The sequence below is a fragment of the Hyla sarda genome, unplaced genomic scaffold (genome assembly GCF_029499605.1).
Source record: "Hyla sarda isolate aHylSar1 unplaced genomic scaffold, aHylSar1.hap1 scaffold_257, whole genome shotgun sequence".
Lineage (NCBI taxonomy): Eukaryota > Metazoa > Chordata > Amphibia > Anura > Hylidae > Hyla > Hyla sarda.
The window spans coordinates 60,038-86,618 of record NW_026609257.1 but is presented as its reverse complement, the minus strand read 5'-3'; the positions used below and the strand labels follow the sequence as shown (position 1 = coordinate 86,618).

At 41.6% G+C, this 26,581-nt stretch overlaps 1 protein-coding gene across 2 annotated transcripts in view; it reads right to left on the bottom strand.

Moving 5' to 3' along the window:
* LOC130323922 (growth factor receptor-bound protein 2-like) overlaps nucleotides 1-26,581 on the bottom strand; it is a 51,811-nt gene that overhangs the window by 5,947 nt on the left and 19,283 nt on the right. For both annotated transcript variants that reach the window (XM_056553193.1, XM_056553194.1), the window contains 2 exons: nucleotides 13,434-13,531; nucleotides 1,029-1,151 (listed from right to left, as the gene is read on the bottom strand). In XM_056553193.1, coding sequence (XP_056409168.1) covers nucleotides 1,029-1,151; nucleotides 13,434-13,531 — 221 coding nt within the window. The remainder of the gene's footprint in view (nucleotides 1-1,028; nucleotides 1,152-13,433; nucleotides 13,532-26,581) is intronic.

The following is a 26,581-nucleotide window of genomic DNA, read 5'->3' as shown; positions in this document are numbered from 1 at the left end:
ACGTTAGGGACCCACTCAAAATAGGTGGCCTTGACGTGGCGAGTGGGCTTGTACTTTTTGATCAAAAATGTATACTAACAACCTGTTAGTTTTTGATATTATGCTGAGAAGCAATCAGATCATTATACAAGATTGTAGATGTGCACCATGTCTGTTTTTCTACCCGAATTCACAACTAGTATTATCCTTCTTACAGTGTTCTCCTAGTGCCAGGAGCTGGAGGCCGAGCCTGCTTTGCGCCTGCGCTAATGACTCCATGGTAACAAGTCTATGTCGGCCGCTTCATCGCATACTCCGGGAGCGCTACGGTGACGTCGCTCAGTGACGGGCATGAGGAGGTAAGCTGCGGACCCCTATAAATATAAAGAATCAGCCCCCTATAGACAAAGTGACCCAGTGATTAAGCGTAAGGCAAAACGTGCGTTAGGGTGGTGTTTTCTGTGTGACCCACAGGTATTGATTGTGGTGCTGGAGGGTCTATTTACCCTGGGGGGAGGCATATTTTGTTGGGCCTAGCGTTGTTTCTCTTTCTCCATTTATTATATGTTGAGAGGGAAAGCCTTTTTTGGGTCAAGGGATGGTACAATACACTGCTGTGCAATAGTTTGCAGATGTACTAAACAAATATTTTTGCTATGTGCACTTTAGCACTTTATTTGCCGGGAGATATGATATATTAGTTGCTCTGACCCCGGATGCTGCTGTTTTTTTTTTTTTTTTTTTTTTGCATGTTACACTTTACCCTCCATACTCTTATACATATCCTGGGAGAAAAAATATTTTTCTCTAGCCAGCAGACCCCATCATTATCCTATGGGTTCTACTTTCTTGCCATGTTCTTTGTGGTTTTTATGTGATTTTATTTGTCTTTTTTGTTCTAGGTGACTTCAATAAAGAATATAATATTTGATATGCATTTGAGTCTATCATTTATGTGTAGGATATATCTATAGACGAGTTCATCAGCCTAAAATCTAATTAAGCTGCAGAAAATGATCATCCAGTAAGAGCCATTAAAAACCACTCACTTGACAGAAAGGGAGAAGTCTCCTGGAGCGCTTTCACTTTCTCGGATCAAAAAGGCACCATCAGGTCTCTGTTTCCCAAGCATCTCCTCCGCTTTGGCGCGTGGTATTTTGCCGAAAAACCACCTGCAGAAACGGAAAGAAAATAAGAAAGTTGCACAAAAGAGAGAGGGAGGGGAGAGGGATAAATTTACAGTTTGTCCTATCAACATTTACTTGCCAAGGAAAACCTGCCAATGAGCAGAACTGCAGTTCATATAGTACAGTGATGGTCATACAAGTACGGCAGAGCCTGATGCAGTAATATATATATATATTTTTTTATAAAGACTAGTTATATGCTGACCTAAACAACACACTCATGATAGGCAGGGGGGGGAAATGCAGTTTATGTATTTCAGACTAATCTCAAGGCCATCATTTCTGGGCCATGATGGGTAGGTCATGTCTAATGTATGGTTCACCAAATTTTAAGGAAAAACCTGGGTACCTCCTATGTAAGGGCTTGCTGTCGAGCAGGAGCAGTCGAGCGGCAATAACACTGATCAATGCCCGGATATTGCCAGGCCGTGATCAGTGTAGAAGATCAGTGTGTGCAGTATTATAGCCACCTATGGGAGCTATAACACACACAAAAAAAAAAAAGTGTTAATAAAGATCATTTAACCCCTTCCATAATAAAAGTCTGAATCACCCACCTTTTCACAATACAAAAAAAAATTGTAAATAAAAACAAACATATGTGGTATCGCCGCGTGCGTAAATGTCCGAACTATAAAAATATATAATTCATTAAACTGCACAGTCTATGATGTACACGTAAAAAAAAATCCAAAGTCCAAAATTGCGTATTTTTGGTCACTTTTTATACCATAAAAAAGTGAATAAAAAGGGATCACAAAGTCCCATCAAAACAAAAATGATACAGATAAAAACGTCAGATAACAGCGCAAAAAATGAACCCTCATACATCTCCATATGCGGAAGAATAAAAAAAGTTATAGGGGTCAGAAGAAGACATTTTTAAACATATACATTTTCTTGCATGTATTTATGATTTTTTCCAGAAGTATGACAAAATCAAACCTAAATAAGTAGGGTATCATTTTAATCATATGGAACTACAGAAAAATGCACTGTGTAGAAATGGAAGCTCCCAAAAGTTACGAAACGGCATTTCTTTGTTCAATTTTGTCGCACAATGATTTTTTTTCCGTTTCACCGTGGATTTTTGGGTAAAATTACTAATGTCACAGCAAAGAAGAATTAGTGGTGCCAAAAATAAGCCATAACATGGATTTTTAGATGCAAAATTGAAAGCGTTGTGATTTTTAGACGGTGATAAGGAAAAAAATAAAATGCAAAAACAGAAAATACTCTGCGTCATTAAGGGGTTAAAGAAAATACAGATATTGTAGTCCAAGCAGCCGATAAAGGGGGAGGCTTAGAGATTCAAGATTACAAGGATTATTAGGGAGGCACATAACATTCTTAATGATCCAAAATATTATATAAAAATTACGAATAACTCCTTTCACAGGATAAAATCTCAGATCTATTTACTGAAGCACTTGTAAAAAATATCATTACAAAAAATGAAAAGAAATTCTTACACATCCGTGTACCCTCCATACCTTATTTTTATCACCTCCCCAAAATACACAAGAACCCCAGTTGCTTACCAGGCAGACCAATTATTTCAGGCATAAATGGCAGCACCAGTAATATTTTGCATTATCTAGACTTATTCATGCAAGACTATGTCATCACACTTCCCAGTTATCTGAAAAATTCAGACCAACTGATCTCAATCATGGAATCTTTCCCATGGGAGGATGAGTAACTATTTGCAACTATGGACCTTTCATCATTTTATTCAAACATCGATCATGATATTGGAATCCTTTGCTCCGAATCATTTTTAATAAATGAAATGAATGTCCCATCAGGACAATGTTCATTCCTTATCAACTGTCTGTATAGTATTGGAAAATAATTTCTTCCAATTTAATGGTGCCACATACCATCAGGTATGTGGCACCGCGATGGGCACAGGTGAAGCGCCTGCATATGCAAATTTATGGGGCGTTTTAAAGAGCTGTACATAATGAACCATCGGCTATACAAAGAAAATACAGTACAATACAAAAGATATATAGATGACCTCTGTCATCTGGAAAGATACATCAGAAAAACTACAAGCTTTCGTTAATCATATCAATAGCAATCTGTGGGGGATAACTTTAACATTGAATTTCTCAAAGAAAAAATAGATTTTTTGGATATAGGAGTGACAAAGAAAAAAATTATGACATCCACTTTTCTCAAAAAAGTAGATCCAAACAGCTATCTCAATTTCTTTAGCTGAAATTTAAAAAGCTGGAAAATAAATATACCCTATGGTCAGTTTAGAAGAATCCGAGAAAACTGTACAGATAATACATTTCATAACCATTCAAAAACTCTGAAGAAAAGATTTCAAACTAAAGGCTATCCAAAACAACTAATAGAAGATGCATATAAGAAAGTGTCATCTAAACTAAAAAGACTGCCTTCCAAAACAAAAAGAAGGAAATTGTATTACAAAAAAAGGTAATAAAACCCCTCAAAGGACAAACTAAAAGAAATATCACATGAACTTTATTACAAAATACTGCATCAAACATTGGCATTTAAAAGATGGTTTAAATAAACACTGGCACCTTCTCCAAAAGGACCCTTACCTTAAAGGAACAATACCAGCGCATCCAACAATCACCTACAGAAGAGCTCTAACTCTACGTAATATCTTAGCTCCTAGTAAGCTGAGCTCACACAAAGTATTAAAATGCAAAAAAGCCCCCGTGTAGGCGTCTTCAAATGTTACAAATTATGCTGTTTGTGCTGTTCTTTAACCCCTTCACGACCACGCACGTAAATGTACATCCTGGCTTGGCGGGACTTCCCGCACCAGGACGTCCTGTGTATGACCGCGAACATCGGAAGGGTGCTTGCGCCATACACGGCAGGTTCCGGCTGCTAGCAGCAGCCGGGGACCCGCCGTAATGGCCGACATCCGCGATCGCACAGATGTCCGCCATTAACCCCTCAGATGCCGTGCACTTTGATTGGATGATCGGATCGCCCGGAGCGCTGTCGCGGCGATCCGATCATGCAGCATGGCGGCCGGAGGTCCCCTCACCTGGCTCCGGCCGTCTCCCGGGGTCTTCTGAGATTGAGCAGACCAGAGCAGAAGATCACCGATAATACTGAGCAGTGCTGTGTACTATGCATAGCACTGCACAGTATTAGCAATCAAAGGATTGCTATAGATAGTCCCCTATGGGGACATAAAAAGTGTGAAAAAAAAAAGTTGAAAAATTTAAAAATAAAAAAGTAAAACGTAAAAAATCCCCTCCCCCAATAAAAAATAAAATTGTCAGTATTTCCCATTTTACCCCCATAAAGCGTAACATTTTTTTTTCAATAAACATATTTGGTATCGCCGTGTGCGTAAATGTCCGAACTATCAAAATATAATGTTAATGACACCGTACGGTGAATGGCGTAAACGTAAAAAAAAAAAAAAAATTTTAAAAATACAAAAATGCTGCTTTGTCACATTTTATAAAAAAAATTTTAATAAAAAATTATCTAAAAGTTTTATATATGCAAATGTGGTATCTAAAAAAAAAGTACAGATGACGGCGCAAAAAAGTGAGCCCTCATACCGCCCTATATACGGAAAAATGAAAGTTATAGGTGGTCAGGTCAAAATAGGGCGATTTTAGATTACTGATTTTGTACAGTTACATAGTACGGTCGAAAAAAGACATATGTCCATCAAGTTCAACCAGGGAATTAAGGGGTAGGGGTGTGGCGCGATATTGGGGAAGGGATGGGATGGGATTTTATATTTCTTCATAAGCATTAATGTTATTTTGTTCCAGGAATGTATCCAATCCTGTTTTAAAGCTGTTAATTTTTCCTGCTGTGACCAGTTCCTGAGGTAGACTGTTCCATCAGTTCACAGTTCTCATGGTAAAGAAGGCGTGTCGCCCCTTGAGACTAAACTTTTTTTTCTCCAGACGGAGGGAGTGCCCCCTCGTCCTTTGGGGGGGGGGGGGGGGGGGGGGTTTAACCTGGATCAGTTTTTCTCCATATTTTTTGTATGGGCCATTAAAATACTTATATACGTTTATCATATCCCCCCCTTAAACGTCTCTTCTCAAGACTAAACAATTGTAACTCATTTCATCGCTCCTCATAGCTAAGATGTTCCATGCCCCATATTAGTTTAGTCGCGCGTCTCTGCACCCTTTCCAGCTCCACAGTGTCCCTTTTATGTACAGGCGACCAAAACTGAACAGCATATTCCAGGTGAGGCCGTACCAATGCTTTATAAAGGGGGAGTATTATGTCCCTGTCCCTCGAGTCCATGCCTCTTTTTATACATGACAATATCCTGCTGGATTTGGAAGCAGCAGCCTGACATTGCATGCCATTCCGTAGTCTGTGATCTTCAAGTACATCCAGATCCTTCTCTACCAGTGACTCTGCCAGTTTAATCCCCCCTAAGACATACGACGCATGCAGGTTATTAGTACCCAGATGCATAACTTTACATTTATCCACATTGAACCTCATTTGCCAAGTGGATGCCCAGACACTTAGTCTATCCAAGTCATCTTGTAACTTATGCACATCCTCTATAGACTGTACCGTGCTACAAAGCTTGGTGTCATCTGCAAAGATAGAAACAGAGCTGTTAATACCATCCTCTATATCATTGATAAATAGCGGGCCCAGTACTGAACCTTGGGGTACACCACTAATTACTGGGGACCAATCAGAGTACGAATCGTTGACCACCACTCTCTGGGTACGATCCATGAGCCAGTGTTCAATCCAGTTACAAACTAAAATTTCCAAACCCAAAGACCTTAACTTACCTGTCAGACGTCTATGAGGGACAGTATCAAACGCTTTAGCAAAATCCAGAAACACTATATCCACAGCCATTCCTCTGTCAAGGCTTCTACTCACCTCTTCATAAAAGCAAATTAGATTGGTTTGACAACTTCTATCCTTAGTAAACCCATGCTGGCTATCACTTATAATACATTTATCCCCTATGTATTCCTGTATGTAATCCCTTATAAGTCCTTCAAACTATTTACCCACAATGCACGTTAAACTTACCGGTCTATAATTGCCTGGCGAAGACCTAGAGCCCTTTTTGAAGATTGACACCACATTAGCCTTGCGCCAGTCCCTTGGCACAATACCAGACACCAGAGAATCTCAAAATATCATGAACATGGGTACAGATATTACTGAACTTACCTCTCTAAGAACTCTTGGGTGTAGTCCATCCGGCCCTGGGGATTTGCTTACATTTACTTTACTTAACTTACCTTGTACCATCTCTACATTAAGCCAGTTCAGTACATTACATGATGTGTTACCAGCACTGACCTGTCCAATGTCAGCTCCTCCTTCCATAGTATATACAGAACTAAAGAACCCATTCAGTAGCTCCGCCTTCTCTTGATCGCCCGTGACAACCTCCCCATTATCATTATTAAGGGGTCCTACATGCTCTGTCCTTGTTTTTTTTGCATTTATATATCTAAAAAAATATTTAGGATTAGTTTTGCTTTCTTTGTCCACCTGTCTCTCGTTTTGAATTTTTGCTGTTTTTATTAAATTTTTACAGATTTTATTAAGCTCTTTGTACTGTTTAAATGTTATAGCTGACCCATCAGATTTGAATTTTTTGAAGGCTATTTTTTTTGTTGTTTATTGCTCTTTTAACATAATTTGTCAGCCATGTGGGATTTAGTTTTAATCGTTTATATATGTTCCCCTTTGGTATATACTTAGCTGTATAGTTATTTACAGTTGATTTAAAGATGTCCCATTTACCTTCTGTATCAGTATTTGAGAACACCTCCCCCCAGTCTATGTCCTGTAGTGCAGCCCTCAGCCCAGGGAAGTTTGCCTTTTTAAAGTTATATGTTTTTGCCTTCCCCGTCTGTCTTTGTTTTCTACATTTTAAGTCAAACAGTTACATTACCAACCAGCTCTGCGTTGTTGGAAATGATCAGATCCAACAAGGCATCATTTCTTGTTGGGTCCTCCACAAACTGGCCCATAAAATTATCCTGCAATAAATTTAGGAATTGTCGCCCCTTTGTAGTTTTAGCCAACCCCGGACCCCAATCTATATCTGGATAGCTAAAATCTCCCATTATTACCACTGTACCTGCCCGGGCAGCCCTCTCTATTTGTTTATGCAGCCGACCTTCTATCTCTTCAGTGATATTAGGAGGTCTGTAGATTACACCAAGTATTATTTTTTTCAGTATTTCCCTCCTTTTGTAATTCTACCCACAGTGATTCCACATCCTCAGAATCATCACACACTATGGCATCGTTCACACTGACTTTCATACCACTTCTTACATACAGACAGACTCCACCACCTTTTCTGTTCATTCTATCCTTGCGAAACAATGTAAACCCCTGCAGATTGACAGCCCAGTCATGCGAGGAGTCAAGCCCTGTCTCAGTGACCCCAACTATATCAATATGTTCCTCCAGTATCAAGGCCTCAAGCTCCCCAAATTTATTTGCTAGGCTTCTGGCATTTGTGAACATACACTTTACATTTCCATCCTTTATGTTAATGGGATTCAAGGGTGTAAGTTTTATTTTCCTATGAAGCCTATTCCTATTAACTATTCTAACCCCTCCCTCCGCTCCACCCCCAGGTACATTTATAATTCCCACCTCTCTATCTACACTATCTTCCCCCTCTTTGCTGTAGCTTCCCTCCCCCCAAGTCCCTAGTATAAACACTCCTCCACCCTTCTAGCCATCTTCTCCCCAAGCAAAGCTGCACCCTCCCCATTAAAGTTTTAGATTTTTTTAAGCGGTACAAAAACATAAAAGTATCTAGCCATGGGTATCATTTTAATCGTATTGACCCACAGAGTAAAGAACACATAATTTTTACCGTAAATTGTACAGTGTGAAAACGAACCACTCCAAAATGTGCAAAATTTGGGTTTTCATTTAAATTTCCTCCCAAAAATTTTTTTGGGGGGGGGTTTGCCGTACATTTTATGGTAAAATGAGAGGTTTCATTACAAAGTACAATTGGTCACACAAAAAACAAGCCCTTTTATGGGTCTGTAGATGGAAATATAAAAGAGTTATGGATTTTAGAAGGCGAGGAGGAAAAAACGAAAACGCTAAAATAAAATTGGCCTGGTCCTTAAAGGTGAAAATGGGATTGGTCATTAAGGGGTTAATAAAAACAGGTATATCCACATTTGAGAATCCACATACTAAAGAGAGATACTTTTTATTTTGTAAGTTGGACTGCCAGTCAGATAACATAATATGCGAGAGAGTGTAAATGTAGAAAATTACATGTAGGAAGAACCACGTAAAAACTGCACCAACGTCTGAACAAATATAGATCTCATATCCGGAAAGGATTTATCAATCATGGGGTCTACAGACATTGTAGGGAGGAACACCCAGAAGATCCAAATCCAATTACCATCTTTCCAATAGAACAAATTCCGTCCACAGCTCATAACAAAATAGAACTCCTTAATAGAAAATAAATGTATTGGATATATAGGCCAGCATTTATCATTGTAGGTGTATGTGAATCATTTTCCTACACTTTTTGTGTGTGCTGGTAATGTGTATGAGCACTAAATTTAATGGTCACAGAGCATTTTATAAATTTTGTGCAGGTATAACATTTTCTGAAATTTCTCTCTTCACATACACCAAAAAGCTAGTCTGGGCTTGTGTAGTTTTAGAGACTTTTTGGTGGCTTTGCTCCTTTTCACATAAAAGGCGCAGTTCATAAATCCCTTCTATATCGTGTATTTCCAAAATCAGTGGATTGCAACTCAAAAATCAGCAGAAATATGTAAACCAAAAGGCGCAAATAAACCCTGCTTGTGCCTTTTCTAGACACAAAAAACTGTCTAAAGACAATGATAAATGTCAGCCATAATCTCCAAACATTACAGCCTTTTGGCCTTAATGAAATAACTGAATGAATAAAATACCAATAATCATTCCATATAATTTGCATATTTGCATATTCATGCTCACAGTAATACCTATAAAACTATCGATATTTCATCACACTACCATATCACTATAGCCAACTATTCAGTATAAACCATTATTGTGTGTATATATATATATATATATATATATATATATATATATTGCTGTTAACATCTACAACTGTATTTTATCCTAAAATAGTAGGAAACAATATTCCTAACGAATAAATGACCAATTACTCATTAATATACTTATCCTCACTAACATCCCACAGAGACACCTATTGGCTCTCTTTAATCATGTGTTAGAAACCCATTCAAGTCAAAGTAAACGGTCTCCCATCCTTTTTATAACCCATTGGGTTCAAGCTGGAGAGACGCAAATTTTATTGATCCAGAATATTTGGACAGAGCTATGCAAAGGGAGCTCAACTACATTAAAAAAATATGTAAAGTTCACCTAGAAACAGTTTTGGAGAAAGGAGGGAAGGCGCCTCATGTGCGGGATCAGTAGATCTTGCAGGTGGGGGTAGGGGAAGGTGATTCCCAAGCCGCTTACCGAAGTTGGTTGTGCGCCCACACACAACAAGGTTAAGAGCAGAAAAGATATGAAAGAAGGTCCACTGCAGCCCTCCTGGGTAAGAGTAGAATCAAAGGCGAATGACTCCCTGGTCATTCGCTTTTGATTCTACTAGAAACAGTTTTAGAAAACATTTTTAAACATCCATTATAATAATAAACACAAAAGAATTTTATATTTTAGTGTATTTTATTGAAGCAACAATGTTTCTTTCTATTTATTTGAACTAATGTAATTTTTGGTCAACCAAGGCCACAAGATTACAGGTTCTAGTTACACGTCACTTTTGACCATTGGTTCCGGGTCACCACTAATCTATGCATATGCATGTGTGTATTTAAACACGCTTGTAATGTTTTACTGTAGGGACCTGATGATGATTTCTGGAAACTTGAAATGCGTTGTCCTTTTATCATTCATATTAACCTCTTCAGGACATAGAGCGTATGGATACGCCCTGCATTCCGAGTCCTTAAGGACCGAGGGCGTATCCATACGCCCGTGGGAATTCTGGTCCCCACCGCTAGCCGGTTGGGGACCGGAGCCGGATGCCTGCTGAAATCTCAGCAGGCATCCCGGCATATCGCCCGGGGTCATTATGCCCCCCCCCCCCCATGTCAGCGATGGCCGCAGATCGCTGAACAATCCAGTCCAGCAATCTGCGGCGATTCCGGGTCAATCGGGTCTCCAGTGACCCTGACGGCCCCAAACAGCCACAGCCTGCAGAGGTGAGGTGGCACTGGCGCCACCTCACGATCGCTCTGATTTGTCGTCCGGATTACCGGCCGACCAATCAGGGCGCCTGCTACGAGTGTCACTCCCGCAACCGGCTCCGCCCCTCTTCCGGAGGACGTGAGCGGGTGCGAGACATGCACCCCGGGAGCCGGGGACCCCGATCCCCGGCGTCAATGTTGGGATCGGGGCCCCAGGAGCGGCGGCGGCAAGGGACTGACTTGAAGCAGCATGGATCAGGAGTTGGGTGAGTGACAGCCTCCTGCTGTTTCTTAGCAACAGCTCCCAGCATGCAAAAAGGGCATGCTGAGAGCTGTAGTTATGCAACAGCAGGAGGAAGACAACCACAACTCCCAGCATTCCCTTATGGGCATGCTGGGACTTATGGTTTTGCAACAGCTGGAGGCACATTTTTTCTATGGAAAAGTGTACCTTCAGCTGTTGTATAACTACAACTCCCAGCTTGCACAAACGGCTAAAGTGCATGCTGGGAGTTGTAGTGGTGCATCTGCTGGTTGCATAACTACAACTCCCAGCATGCCCGTTGGCTGTCAGTGACTGCTGAGAGTTGTAGTTTTGCAACAGCTGAAGGCACACTGGTTGTGAACACTTAGTTAGGTCACAAACTCAGTGATACATAACCAGTGTGCCTACAGCTGTTGCAAAACTAAAACTCTCAGCATGTACAGTCTGTCAGCGCATGCTGGGAGTTGTAGTTTTGCAACAGCTGGATGTTCCCCCTCCCCAATGTGAACGTACAGGGTACACTCACATGGGCGGAGGTTTACAGTAAGCATCCGGCTGCAAGTTTGAGCTGCGGCAAGTTTTCTGCCGCAGCTCAAACTGCCAGCGAGAGACTACTGTGAACCCCCGCCCGTGTGACTGTACCTTAAAAACACTACACTACCACAAAATAAAATAAAAAGTAAAAAACACTACATATACACATACCCCTCCCCTCCCCAATAAAAATGAAAAACGTATGGTACGCCACTGTTTCCAAAACGGAGCCTACAGCTGTTGCAAAACAACAACTCCCAGTATTGTCGGACAGCCATTGACTGTCCAGGCATGCTGGGAGTTTTACAACAGCTGGAGGCACCCTGTTTGGGAATCACTGGTGTAGAATTCCCCTATGTCCAACCATATGCAAGTCCCTAATTTAGGCCTCAAATGCGCATGGCGCTCTCACTTTGGAGCCCTGTCGTATTTCAAGGCAACAGTTTAGGGTCACACATGGGGTATCGCCGTACTCGGGAGAAATTGTGTTACAAATTTTGGGGGGTATTTTCTGCTTTTACCCTTTTTAAAAGTGTAAAATTTTTGGGGAAACAAGCTTTTAGGTAAAAAAAAAAAAAAATTTTTTTTTTTACATATGCAAAAGTCGTGAAACACCTGTGGGGTATAAAGGTTCACTTAACCCCTTGTTACGTTCCCCGAGGGGTCTAGTTTCCAAAATGGTATGCCATGTGTTTTTTTTTTTGCTGTTCTGGCACCATAAGGGCTTCCTAAATGCAACATGCCCCCCAAAAACCATTTCAGAAAAACGTACTCTCCAAAATCCCCTTGTCGCTCCTTCCCTTCTGAGCCCTCTACTGCGCCCACCGAACACTTTACATAGACATATGAGGTATGTGTTTACTCGAGAGAAATTGGGCTACAAAGTAAAAATTTTCTCCTTTTACCACTTGCAAAAATTGGGTCTACAAGAACATGCGAGTGTAAAAAAATGAAGATTTTGAATTTTCTCCTTCACTTTGCTGCTATTCCTGTGAAACACCTAAAGGGTTAAAACACTGACTGAATGTCATTTTGAATAATTTGGGGGGTGTATTTTTTATAATGTGGTCATTTATGGGGTATTTCTAATATGAAGACCCTTCAAATCCACTTCAAACCTGAACTGGTCCCTGAAAAATATCGAGTTTGAAAATTTTGTGAAAAATTGGAAAATTGCTGCTGAACTTTGAAGCCCTCTGATGTCTTCCAAAAGTAAAAACATGTCAACTTTATGATGCAAATATAAAGTAGACATATCGTATATGTGAACCAAAAAAAAAAAATGTATTCGTAATATACATTTTCCTTACAAGCAGAAAGCTTCAAAGTTAGAAAAATGCAACATTTTCAAATTTTTCATCAAATTTACGGATTTTTCACCAAGAAAGGATGCAAGTTACCACAAAATTTTACCACTATGTTAAAGTAGAATATGTCACGAAAAAACAATCACGGAATCAGAATGATAACTAAAAGCATTCCAAAGTTATTAATGTTTAAAGTGACAGTAGGCAGAATTGCAAAAAACGTCCGAGTCCTTAAAGGAGTACTCTAGTGCAGAGTATTCCTGCTTCGTCCTGCCCGGGCTGCAAAATAAATGAAAATGAACCATCACTCACCTCCCTGGGTTCCCGCGGAGCGCCACTACAGCTGATTGGTTCTCCGGTGCATCTCCTTCATACTTCCAGGTGTAACGAAGCGTCACATGGCGCTCAGCCCATCGCCGGCCGAGGCTTAACATCGCGGCGGCCGGCGATAGGCTGAGCGCCATGTGACGCTTCGTCACACCCGGAAGTATGAAGAGGATGGACCGGAGGACCGATCAGCTGTAGTGACGCTCCGCATGAACCCAGGGAGGTGAGTGATGGTTCATTTTCATTTATTTTGCAGCCCGGGCAGGACAGAGCAGGAGTACTCTGCACTAGAGTACTCCTTTAAGGTGAAAAAGGGCTAAGTCCTTAAGGGGTTAAACTCAATAGGGAGTCTGCCAGTACATGCACACTATAAAAAATTATATTATATTTTATATATATATATATATATATATATATATATATAAAATTATATAATTGGCATTCAGTTTTCACAGGATACTGACTGATATGTGACATGTGACTGATAAATAACAAAAGACATGCACATAACGCTAGCATCTGCACATCTCAACATTGTTGGCCAGTCTATTATATACGATAAACATATTCTCTACCTATCCCAAGAAAACAATGTACTCACGGATGTGGTTTCATTTCTATGTAGTTTTTGGGAATAAATCCATCTTTTCCATTGAGCTCAGCTTTGTACCAGTTTTGGTCACATTCTTCATTCAAGACCTGCAATTAGCACAGATGAGTCAGAAATCAGGGTGAAGGACTGCTTTATGTAGTAATACAATTATTATTTAAATAACTTTTGCCGATAGTTGTTTACTTTTTCACTTACCTCATGCTTTACTTACAAGAATACCTTTACACAATCATTCGGGATTAATATTGACATTTTCTTTTCCTAATATTGTGTGCTTTTGTTAATTTCTCTTTTTTTCCAGGCATATATGTGATTTTTATTCTAGGTATTTGATCACTGTGCACCTTTTTATTTGGTCACTGTGGTGTTTTGTTTTTCTTTTCCCCTGCACTGTATGTTTGTGTATCTCCTTTGTGATTGACGTGCGTGCTGCAGGGTCCTCTCTCACAGACTGGAGGTCTAATTGTCTACCAGCCTGTGTTAACACTTAGTGCATTAACCCCTTAAGGACGCAGGACGTAAATGTACATCCTGGTGCGGTGGTACTTAACGCACCAGGACGTACATTTACGTCCTAAGCATAACCGCGGGCATCGGAGCGATGCCCGTGTCATGCGCGGCTGATCCCGGCTGCTGATCGCAGCCAGGGACCCGCCGGCAATGGCCGACGCCCACGATCTCGCGGGCGTCCGCCATTAACCCCTCAGGTGCCGGGATCAATACAGATCCCGGCATCTGCGGCAGTGCGCGATTTGAATGAATGATCGGATCGCCCGCAGCGCTGCTGCGGGGATCCGATCATTCATAACGCCGCACGGAGGTCCCCTCTCCTTCCTCCGTGCGGCTCCCGGCGTCTCCTGCTCTGGTCTGTGATCGAGCAGACCAGAGCAGGAGATGACCGATAATACTGATCTGTTCTATGTCCTATACATAGAACAGATCAGTATTAGCAATCATGGTATTGCTATGAATAGTCCCCTATGGGGACTATTCAAGTGTAAAAAAAAAAAATGTTAAAAAATGTAAAAGTAAAAGTTAAAAAAAAGTGAAAAATCCCCTCCCCCAATAAAAAAGTAAAATGTCCGTTTTTTCCTATTTTACCCCCAAAAAGCGTAAATTTTTTTTTTTTAGAGACATATTTGTTATCGCCGCGTGCGTAAATGTCCTAACTATTAAAATAAAATGTTAATGATCCCGTACGGTTAACGGCGTGAACGGAAAAAAAAAAAGCCCAAAATTCCTACTTTTTTAATACATTTTATTTAAAAAAAAATTATAAAAAATGTATTAAAAGTTTTTTATATGCAAATGTGGTATCAAAAAAAAGTACAGATCATGGCGCAAAAAATGAGCCCCCATACCGCCGCTTATACGGAAAAATAAAAAGTTATAGGTCATCAAAATAAAGGGATTATAAACGTACTAATTTGGTTAAAAAGTTTGTGATTTTTTTTTAAGCGCAACAATAATATAAAAGTACGTAATAATGGGTATCATTTTAATCGTATTGACCCTCAGAATAAAGAACACACGTCATTTTTACCATAAATTGTACGGCGTGAAAACGAAACCTTCCAAAATTAGCAAAATTGCGTTTTTCGTTTTAATTTCCCCACAAAAATAGTGTTTTTTGGTTGCGCCATACATTTTATGATATAATGAGTGATGTCATTACAAAGGACAACTGGTCGCGCAAAAAACAAGCCCTCATACTAGTCTGTGGATGAAAATATAAAAGAGTTATGATTTTTAGAAGGCGAGGAGGAAAAAATGAAAACGTAAAAATTTAATTGTCTGAGTCCTTAAGGCCAAAATGGGCTGAGTCCTTAAAGGGTTTAAGTACAGCAGTGTTCTACACTCCTCCCACTCTTTAGTTCAGCCATTGCTTCTTTCACATCAATGGTTGCTTAGCAGCTCGTTTGTACCCTGCACATGCGCTTTAATTGGTCTAAGCGGTGCATTCACATACACCACCTGACCCTCGGTAATATGACATCACTTTCACATGACCTGATGTGCAGGTCATGTGAGGAGCAGGAATCCACCTCTTTCTACGCTGCGCTAGGCCGATACACATGACTGCTGCGCAGCGCCGCCCATTAAGCGTCACGTGACTCAGATCATGTGAAGCTCTAGGTGCTCTGCGCATACATCGAGCGCATAATAATGACGTGTATACAACATATCAGCGGCGTTAAACATGAGGGCATTTAAGACAAGTCATAGGGTAAGGTTAGGCCCAGCTGAGTTCTCTTTTATATCATTGGCTGTGTATGTGTGTCCATCATGATGCAGGATGATTGGTGGATAGATATAGCACAGGTGAAACGTATGTTGGGGTAAGAAGTGGTGAGGTCTCTGACAGTGTACATGGCAGGATGTATTGTATTGTATAGAGTTTCCATTGTTTGCTATTAGAGATGAGTGAACTTACAGTAAATTCGATTCGTAACGAACTTCTCGGCTCGGCAGTTGATGACTTATCCTGCATAAATTAGTTCAGCTTTCAGGTGCTCCGGTGGGCTGGAAAAGGTGGATACAGTCTTAGGAAAGAGTCTCCTAGGACTGTATCCACCTTTTCCAGCCCATGGGAGCACCTGAAAGCTGGACTAATTTATGCAGGATAAGTCATCAACTGCCGAGCCGAGAAGTTCGTTACAAATCGAATTTACTGTAAGTTCACTCATCTCTATTTGCTATGATATGTCTTTCCATATATTTGAGTTTGTACCCCAAACTGTATACCCTTAGAGCGATGATTTTGTGGATATCAGGGGTGTTAAAAAATCTACTTGTCCAAGGGACTAAAACGGAGCAGAATCTACTTGTCCCTCATAAAAATCCGCTTGTCCTGGTACAAAATAATTTTAACCCAAATAGTATGTAAATAAGGTCTTTTATCAATAAAAACTTGCTAGGCAGACCAGTATGTCACCTCATTAGGTGGATAAGGTCCCTGATAAGTAAGTCCGCCCCACTAATGGAATACTGTGTGCAAAATAGCTTATCCTGACCGCTGGGAAACCCCTCCCCCCGATCTTTTGTAAGGGGCCCTGGCACAAATGGGGGCTTCTCCGCATGACGCAACGACAGACACGTGCCCCCCCCCATAGATACATGGAGGGAGCATTTCAGCAGCCGTGTCATGCAGGGACAGAACATTCCCTTCATGCTGTCTGCTGGGGCCTCATACAAGAGATGGGGGTGCTCGGCAATCACTGTTATTACTGGACCGCATCGTCGTTCCGGACGAATGGGTGCGCGATGAGCGACATCATCGCACACGCCTACACCGGGACGCTGTCGTCCTGAGCGGCTCGCTATAGGCTGCAGCGCACAGGTGCAGCCTATAGGAGTTTAGTTACAGGGCAAAACTGATTGCCCCGTTATATGTGAATTCCTAAGGCATTTGGCCATGCTTTCCCAAAGCAGGGCTAAATGCCTGAAGAATTCACCTGCCCGGCGCCCGGAACTGCATGTCCAGGGCGTCGGACGATACAATTTTCCCATCCCTGAATATACTACTATTCCAGGAACTGATTCCTTTTAATTGTGGATGTATACTTCCATGTAATCCATGTGATCCATTTGGAGCTGGGTTCACATCTGAACCAGAGAGTACAAGCTAAAAATCAGGAGTAACTTCGCTCCTGGGGAAGCTGCCCATGTCTTTAGCCTTTGATAAAGCCAGATTTTACTGGCTTAACGTCAGGCAGGATGGTGTAATATTTTTAGAGTGCCACTATTGTCAGTTAGTCTACCCTATATACACTATTGACAACAATTGTTGGAAAAGGAATATAATAAGTCTGATGAAGGACTAAACATCACACTGTATAAAAGTGTAACTAACAAGAAATACAATGACAGTGTACGCAGTTTTAATATTCACTTGCCACCCAGTGTTGAGCACAGCGCAGCTCAGATATTTTATTGAACAATAAAGTTAAGTTATATTTATGGGGTGGGGGGTCCTCAGTTAACCCCTTAACGACAATGGACGTATATAAGTCATGGTGATGTGGTACTTAGCACACCATGACGTACATTTATGGCCGCCATGATCGCGAGCAGCGGAGCGGTGCTTGCGTCATGCCCGGCAGGTCTATCAGCAGCCAGGGACCCGCCGGTATTGGCGGACATCCGCTATCGCGCGGATGTCTGCCATTAACCCCTCAGATGCCGTGATCAATACAGATCACAGCATCTGCAGAAGTGCGGTACTTTGAATGGATGATCGGATCGCCCGCAGCGCTGCCACGGGGATCCGATCATCCAGCATGGCAGCCGGAGGTCCCCTCACCAAGCTCCGGCCATCTCCCGGGGTCTTCTGCACTGGTCTGAGATCGAGCAGACCAGAGCAGAAGATCACCCATAATACTGAGCAGTGCTGTGTCCTATGCATAGCACTGCACAGTATTAGCAATCAACTGACTGCTATGAATAGTCCCCTATGGGGACATAAAAAGTGTAAAGTTAAAAAAAGTAAAGTTAAAAAATCCCTCCCCCAATAAAAAGTAACACGTCCGTTTTCCCGTTTTACCTCCCAAAAAACATTAAAAAATACACATATTTGATATCGCCGCGTGCAAAAAAGTCTGAGCGATTAAAATATATTGTTAATTATCCCATACGGTGAACGGTGTAAACGTAGAAAAAAAATTCAATAGTCCAAAATTGCAGCTTTTGTCACATTTTATAAAAAAATTTTTTTTAATTATTTATAAAAAGTAAAAGCTAAGCAAAAGTGGTACTGATAAGAACTACAGATCATGGCGCAAAAAATGTGCCCTCATATCGCCCCATATACGGAAAAATTAGAAAGTTATAGGTGGTCAAAATAGGGCAATTTCAAATATACTAATTATGTTAAAATGGTTTGAGATTTTTTTTTTCTTAAGAGGTACAATTATAGAAAAGCATATAACATGGGTATCACTTTAATCGTATTGACCCATAGAATAAAGCAAGCATGTAATTTTTACCGGAAAGTGTACAGCGTGAAAACAAAACCTTCCAAAATTTGTTAAATTGTGGTTTTCTTTTCAATTTTCCCACATAAATAAATATTTGTTGGATTGTGCTGTAAATTTTATGGTAAAATAAGTGATGTAATTACAAAGTGCAATTGGTGACGCAAAAAACAAGCCCTCATATGGGTCTGTGGATGGAAATATAAGAGTTATGATTTTTTTCCCCCCTCTGGGGAACTTTTGATGATGTACATGTATACAGCAGAACGCATACAGCTTGGCCTCCTATGGATTGCTGAGTGCACTTTGTTATTTGAAGTTCATTTATCCTCATTGTCTGTAGTTGTTTTGGACCTAGGTTGTACCATCTAATATTAGGGACCCTGTGCTTGACATTAAGTAAAAATTTAAGCGGGAATCTGGTTACTATGGGTGTCTGACATGTTTTGTCTGTACAGTTTAGTTGTTGGGTTTGGGGGGGCGGGGGTCAGGGAAATGTTCAGCTGCCTTGAAGAATTAAAGCCATTGCCCCTGGTTATTAAATAGTTGGCAGCTCTGTGTGATCGGGTTAAGCAGACATGAAGTAAGATGCGTTAATACAAATGAGATTTAAAATAGACCAGAGAGCCAAGACCTCTTAATCTTCAATGGCTGTAAGCTAATTAATGTAAGCAAACAGACATCAATGCATGAATACAGAATAGAAAGGAAAAGCACCAGGCTGAGGCTTGTTAAATGGCAGAAAAATTATGCCAAAATGGCAGGGAATTGGAGGGGGGGGGGGGGGGGGAAGGTTCCCAATCAACACTGAACCAATGCATCAACAACTCTGTCAAATACTGATTGAAACCTGAATAGGTTTGGATACCCAATGAATTAAAAGCCACCCAACAGTTCTTGTTTCTTTTAATATAGAGATGTATCACCTACACTAAGCTGGCCAGAGTCATACTGGATGTCTGCAAAATAATTTCCATATACAGATGTCCAATCTCAACTGACACAAACATGAACAATTGGCTGAACAAAATAACTAGATGATTGCTTCCCCATCAGCAGCCGGGCTATGGCTATATGAGTAGTGAGCTCAAATTAGTTAAGCCTGTTTCTGGAGAAAATAGGTGATGACCAAAAAATGACTCCTCTCGGCTCTCATAGGGGGAGATTCATCAAAACTTATGCAGAGGGGGAAAAAGTTGACTGGTTGCCCATAGCAACCAATCAAATCTATTTCTTAATTTTTTTTAAAAGGCTTCTGAATAAAAGAATCAATCTGATTGGTTTCTATGGGCAACTTTTCCTCTGCAGAAGTCTTGATGAATCTGCCCCATAGTGATTCACCCATTATGTGTATGAAGTCAGCTGTTTACAATGGTCCCATTTATTTACATACACAGTGGCAGCTCAAGCTAACAAAATCTTCAGCAGGGAATGAAGACTTATGAGGGTCCTATCGGCGGCAGGTAAGGGGACCCTCCTACACCACTTTAGCTCACGGACCCTCGTTTGTCGCAGGGGGTTCCGTGAGCCCATCTTAGTTATCGCAGAGGTTTCCCTTTCACTTTAGACGTCATGATCGCCATTGATCACGGCATCTAAAAAGGTTAATAACTGGCTGCAGTGAGATCGCCACTGTCTGTCATTAGCAGTGAGTGTCTGGCTACCGATAGACGACACTCGCTGTTCTCAAGTGAGCGTTTAAGGATTCAGAGCGTACAGGTATGACCTTTGTCCTTAAACCATTACTGTCATTAGTAATAAAAAAAAAAATTTAAAAAAATGCTTAAATCAGTGTAGTAATGTGCCCTAAGACCTACATACATAATAATTTGCCTGTGTTAATATGTACAATACCTTTTGATCTTTGTTTTACTATGCTCAGTCTTTCTGAATTTCTCTGAGAGGCTGGGGGCATTTCTCCTGGAGCATGATGAGCTCATCTCCACCCCCTCCCTTGCCATGAGGTCTGCACAAACAAACATTTGCAAAGCATATTGGCTAAATGCATGCTCTATATTCAGTCAGGGCTGTAAATGTTGGCACACCTGAAAATGAAGTATTTCTCACAGAAAAGGAAGTAACACATGTTTTACTATACAAATGTTTATTCCCTTTGTGTGTATTAGAACTAAACCAAAAAGGGAGGGAAAAAAAGCTAATTGGACATAAATGTCACAAACTCCAAAAATTAGCTGGAAAAAATTATTGGCACCCTTAACTTAATATTTAGTGGCACACCCTTTGGAAAAAAATAACTGAAATCAGTTGCTTCCTATAAACCTCAATAAGCTTCTAACACCTCTGTGTAAATGGCTGGAATGTTGGACCACTCTTCCTTTGCAAACTGCTCCGGGTCTCTGCTGTTGGGAAGAGACTCCCTTCCAATAAGAATTTTAATATCTCTCCACAGATGCTCAATGGGATTTAGATCTGGATTCATTGCTGGCCACTTTAGAACTCTCCAGCATTTGTTGCCATCCATTTTTGGGTGCTTTTTGATATATGTTTGGGGTCATTGTCCTGCTGGAAGACCCAAGATCTCGGATGCAAACCCAGGGCTGTACAGTGTGACCCAAAATCTGTTGGTAATCCTCAGATTTCCTGATGCCTTGCACACATTCAAGGCACCCAGTGCCAGAGGCAGCAAAACAACCCTAAAACATCATTGAACCTCCACCATATTTCACTGTAGGTACTGTGTTCTTTTCTTTGTAGGCCTCATTCAGTTTTTGGCAAACAATAGAATGATATGCTTTACAAAAAAAGCTCTATCTTGGTCTCATCTGTCCACAAGATGTTGTCCCAAATGGATTTTGGCTTACTCAAGTTCATTTTGGAAAAATGCAGTCTTGCTTTTTTATGTCTCTGTGTCAGCAATGCCATAGCGTTTCATTTCATTTAAATGTCAATGGATAGTTTGCGCAGACACTGATGCTCCCTGAGCCTACAGAACAGCTTGAATATCTTTGAAACTTGTTTGGGGCTGCTTATCCACAATCCGGACTATCCTGCAGTGACAACTTTCATCAATTTTTCTCTTCCGTCCATGCCCAGGGAGATTAGCTACAGTGCCATGGGTTGCAAACTTCTTGATTATGTTGCGCACTGTGGAGAAAGGCAAATCTAGATCTCTGAAGATGGACTTGTTACCTTGAGATTGTTGATATTTTTGCACAATTTTGGTTCTCAAGTCCTCAGACAGTTCTCTTCTCTTTCTGTTGTCCATGCTTAGTGTGGTACACACATACACAAAATGCAAAGACTAAGTGAACTTTTCTCCTTTTTATCTGCTTTCAGGTGTGATTTTTATATTGCCCACACTTGTTACTTGCCCCAGGTGAGTTTAACCCCTTAAGGACCCAGGGCGTATCGGTACGCCCTGGCTCCCTGGTAGTTAAGGACCCAGGGCGTACCTGGCTCCCTGGTAGTTAAGGACCCAGGGCATAGTTAAGGACCCAGAGCGTACCCGGCACGACTTCTGATATCTATCAGCAGGCATCCCGTGCAAATGACCAGGGGGGGTCCTGAGACCCACCCCCATGTTGGCCCCCCCAGTCAATTCAGACCACCGATTTGCCGCGATTCCGGGTCAATCGGGTCTCTGGTGACCCTGGGACAGCCCTATTCACCCTTACCCAGCACGGGTGCCACCTCATGATCACTGTCCTGCTGGGCAGCGATAGAGGCCAGGGAGGGTCTCCTACCTTTCCCTGGTCCGGCTGGGGTCCCCTCAGGAGCGGCGAAGGTCCCAGCGGCAGCAGCGGCGATGGTCCCAGTGGCAGGATACAGCAGGAGGTGAGGCCTGTTCACCTCCTGCTGTTGCTTAGCAACTACCCAGCATGAACAGCCTTACACCCCACAGGTGTCTGACAGATTTTTGGAACAGTGGTCCGTGAAAATGAAAAATTATGAGACGTCAATGTTGTACACCAGTGCTGTAGACCCAGGATCCTTTACACTAGCTTCTTGGCGTCTGGGGTTGGGCCTTACTGACCTTTGGCGATGGAAATACCCGGATGAGTCAGTCTTCTCTTACTACTCCTTGGTGCATCGAACCTTCTCCCGAATCGATCTCGCTTTTGCTTCAGCTGACCTGCCAGCGGCGAGTGAGGTGTGCTATACACTAGTAGAGGGATCTCAGATCATTCTGCATTAATAGTTACCTTGGGGGGAGATCAAAACCTGTCCAGAGGAAAAGTTGCTGAGTTGCCCATAGCAGCCAATCAGATCACTACTTTAATTTCTGAAAAAGGCCTCTGCAAAATGAAAGTAGCGATTTGATTGGTTGCTATGGGCAACTCAGCAACTTTTCCTCTGGACAGGTTTTGATAAATCTCCCCCCTTGTCCCTAGGTCCTCGTCATGTTTGTGGAGAATGCATCCTGGGTGGCTCCAGGCGGAGATCTCTTCTGCCTTGGAGACCGCTCACTGACTAGGATATAATGCCTCTCATCCGGATGTCCTCGTCAAGTGGGATGCTTATAAAGCCACAGTTCTGAAAGCATTTATGGGTGGCAGGCAGGAGGACGTTATTGGGAGCCTGGGAGTGGGTGTTGCAGTCAGAAATAGGGGTTATTGAGGCAGCGGTGGTGAGGGACCCAACTCCGGAGGCTGAAAGGGAGTTGACTAGGGCTTGGAGGTCTCTTGATTGCCCAGAAGGATCGGGTTCATTTGAAGCTGGCAGCGAGGGAGGTTTTGCCCTCTATACTTCCTAATGGGTTACAGGCCGTGTGCCGCTTTAAATATTTGGGAGTGGAGGTGTCCCCTAACAACTGAGTTTATGGCCCTTAACTTTGATCCCCTGCTCATCACTACACTTACTCGATTGCCTTTATCCTTGGCTGGTAGAGTTAAGATTTTCAAAAAGGCTTTTTCTCCCCAAGTTCGTCTACCTCTTTCATCTGTCCCGTATTATTCCTCCCAAGGGGTATTTTGTTAAACTTAACCGAGCTCTGAGATCCTTCTTTTCTAGCCTCACAGCTGGTGTACGCAGCCTGGTGGATCGACCTGGACCTTTCCAATGCCTTCACGTCCTTGGAGAGGGCTCTCCTGGGTTCTTATGAGACGCTGACTAATACATTTTACAGATAAGTTCCCTCTATATCCTTACCGGCCCCTATTTAGACGGTGGCTGCGGTCTGGTCGGTGGTTTCCCTCAGCCGGTTGTCTCTCCAAGAGCACCCCTGTGGGGTAATCCACATTTCGAACACCTACGGGAGTTGGAGGCAGATGGATTTTGGAGCTCTCAGGGAATCAAATTTGCCTTGCATTTGCATTGTAGACCTGTATATATGACGAATCACCTTTTTATCAGCGTATAACACCATGGAAGGTTTTCTTGCTTATATTTCAGTTTTAACAGTGCGTGTTATATGCCCATAAATACGGTACTTAGAGATTTGGACATCTATTCTAAAACTATGTGGCAGATTTTCTTCTTTAAATCCCATTAAGGGTGCAGCCCATTTTGGTCTTAAGGACAATGTCAGTTTAGTTTTAGAGACTATTTTTTCCTACTTAACTTCTTAAATCCATTACTTTTTATTTATTTAACCATCCACAGACCCATATGAGGTCTTTTTGCGTGACCAATTGTACTTTGTAATGACACCTTTTGTTTAACATATAATATACGGTGCACGCCAAAAAACAAATTACTCTTACTGGTAATGGGGGGGGGGGGGGGGGACTACTGCTTGGAGAAGCTTTCTACCAAAAGAAAGATCCTCATCAGATTAAGTCTCTAATGCAAAAAAAAGGTATGAGGGGGAACTCCAAGTAGCTACCTTACAAATGTGTTCTAGGGAGGCTGAAGCAGTCTCTATGCAAGAAGTGTATACTGCCCTAGTGGAATGTGCTGTAAAACCCACCGGTGGGGAACACCTGCTTCTGAATAGGCTAAGTGACTAGCCTGCTTGATCCATCTGGCTACTATCCTAGGAGAAGCAGCCTTCCCCTTGTTTACACCCTGAATCTGGAAGAGGAATTGGGGAGACTTTCTCCAATTTTTAGAAGCATCAAGGTAAGATAACAGACATCTTTTAACATCTAAGCAATGGCAACTTTTTTTCCCCCGTTCGTTTTTAGGGTTATCACAAAAAGAAGGTAATCCAACCACCTGGGACCTATGGGAAAGAAAGCAGGATCAGGAGATAACACCACCTTATCTTCAAATATAGGGTTCATTAATAGAGAAACCTGTAATCTCCCCCACTCTCCTAGCCGATGTTCTGGCCATTAAGAAGGTGAGCTTAAGAGTCACGAGTTTTAATGGGCAATTACTGAATGGGCTCAAAAGGAGATTTAGTTGAACTACTCAGGAATAAATTTACATCCCAGGGAGGAGAAGATGGTTTGACTAATAGACTCAACCTAACCACTGCTTTACCGAATCTTTTAACCCAAGGGTGCTCAGTCAACTTGTAATCAAAAAGTGCACTAAGTGCAGAAACCAGAACCTTAATTTGGTGACAGTGCCCATTTAAGAGAAATTGGGTTATGCCCCATGGTGTCAAGACCATGGAAACCACCTCATGTGACACCATTTTGGAAACTATAACCCTCAAAGAATGTAATAAGGGGTGCAGTGCGCATTTATACCCCACAGGTGACATTTTTAGAACAGTGGACAGTGAAAATTTGAATTTTTACACAAAAATTCTGGTGTAACCCATAATTTGTCATATGCACAGGGGATAAAATGAAAAAAAATAAAAAAAAATTAAAAAAATAAAGGCCCCACAAAATCTGTAACCCAATTTCTACTGACGGGAATATCCCATATGTGGGAATATCCCATACGTGAAAAAGTGCAGTGCGGGCACACATCAGGGCTCAGAAGGGAAGGAGTGCCATTTGGCTTTTAGAAAGAGAATTTTGCTGAAAAAGTTTTTGGGTGCCATGTCGCATTTACAAAGCCTCCATGGTCCCCGGTCTGAAGGAATGTAATAAGGGGTGCAGTGAGCACAAGTGTCCAACAAGTGTTTGGAACAGAGGGCTGTAAAAATGCTAAAATGTTGGTGTAGTCCCAAATTTTTATTTTTAAAAAGGGGAAAAATGAGAAAAAGCAACCCAAAAATTTTTACCCAAATTTTTCCAAAGCACAGAAATACCCCATATGTGGACGTAAAGTGCTCCGTGGGCACACGGCAGGCCTCAGAAGGGAAGGAATGCCATTTGGCTTTTGGAGAGAGAGAGAGAGAGAGAATTTAGCTGTAATGGAAGTCGGGGGGCCAGGTCACGTTTATTAAGCCCCCATGAGAACAGTGGAAACATGCTGCAAATGTTTTGTTATAAAATAATAAAAATGGTTGTTAAACACTATTACAACAGACAATGGAAGCTCTCCATATGTAAACCCATTTTAGAAACCACACCCCTAAGATAAGCATAACAAGGGATGCAGTGAACATTTACACCCTACAGATTATTGAAACCATGAAAATTAAAATTATTTTTTTTGTATTCACACCCCACTGTTCCCAAAAAGGTCAGACACCTGTGGGGTCTAAATGCTCACTGACCCTCTTGTTACATTCCTTGAGGAGTGTAGTTTCCAAAATGGGGTAGCAAGTTTTTTTTTTTTTTTAAGCATTTATGTCAGAACCTCTGAAATTATGAGCCATTGCAGTGCAAAAGCCTCAAACGTACATGGTGCGCTCTCACTCCTGAGCCCTGTTTGTGCGATCGCAGAGCATTTCACATCCACATATAGGCTTTATTCGTACTGGGGAGAAATTGTGTTACACATTTTGTTTTTCTTTTACCTCCTGTGAAAATGAAAAATATGGGATAGTGATTATTTTTTATACCCTAACATGCTGGTGTAGCCCCCAAGTTTTCCTTTAAGGGGTAAAAGGAGAAAAAGGTTCCTCAAAATTTGGAACGCAACTTCTCCCTAGTACAGAAATACCAGGAGTGAAAGAGCTCTGACCCCCCCACCTAGTCTGGAGGCTACAGACTAGTGATCCGATACCAGGTACAGAGGGAGTTAGGCAGGGACAATTAGATGCGGAAAACAAAAAAAGTCTGCCTCCGGCTGTTTTTATACCTATAAAAACAGCAGCATGTCCTTTTGTGTGAATGCCGGGATGCATATGCAAAGATAGCCAGAGGGCATGCTGGGAGTTGTAGTTAGATGCGTTTAAATAGAAAAAATAAAATC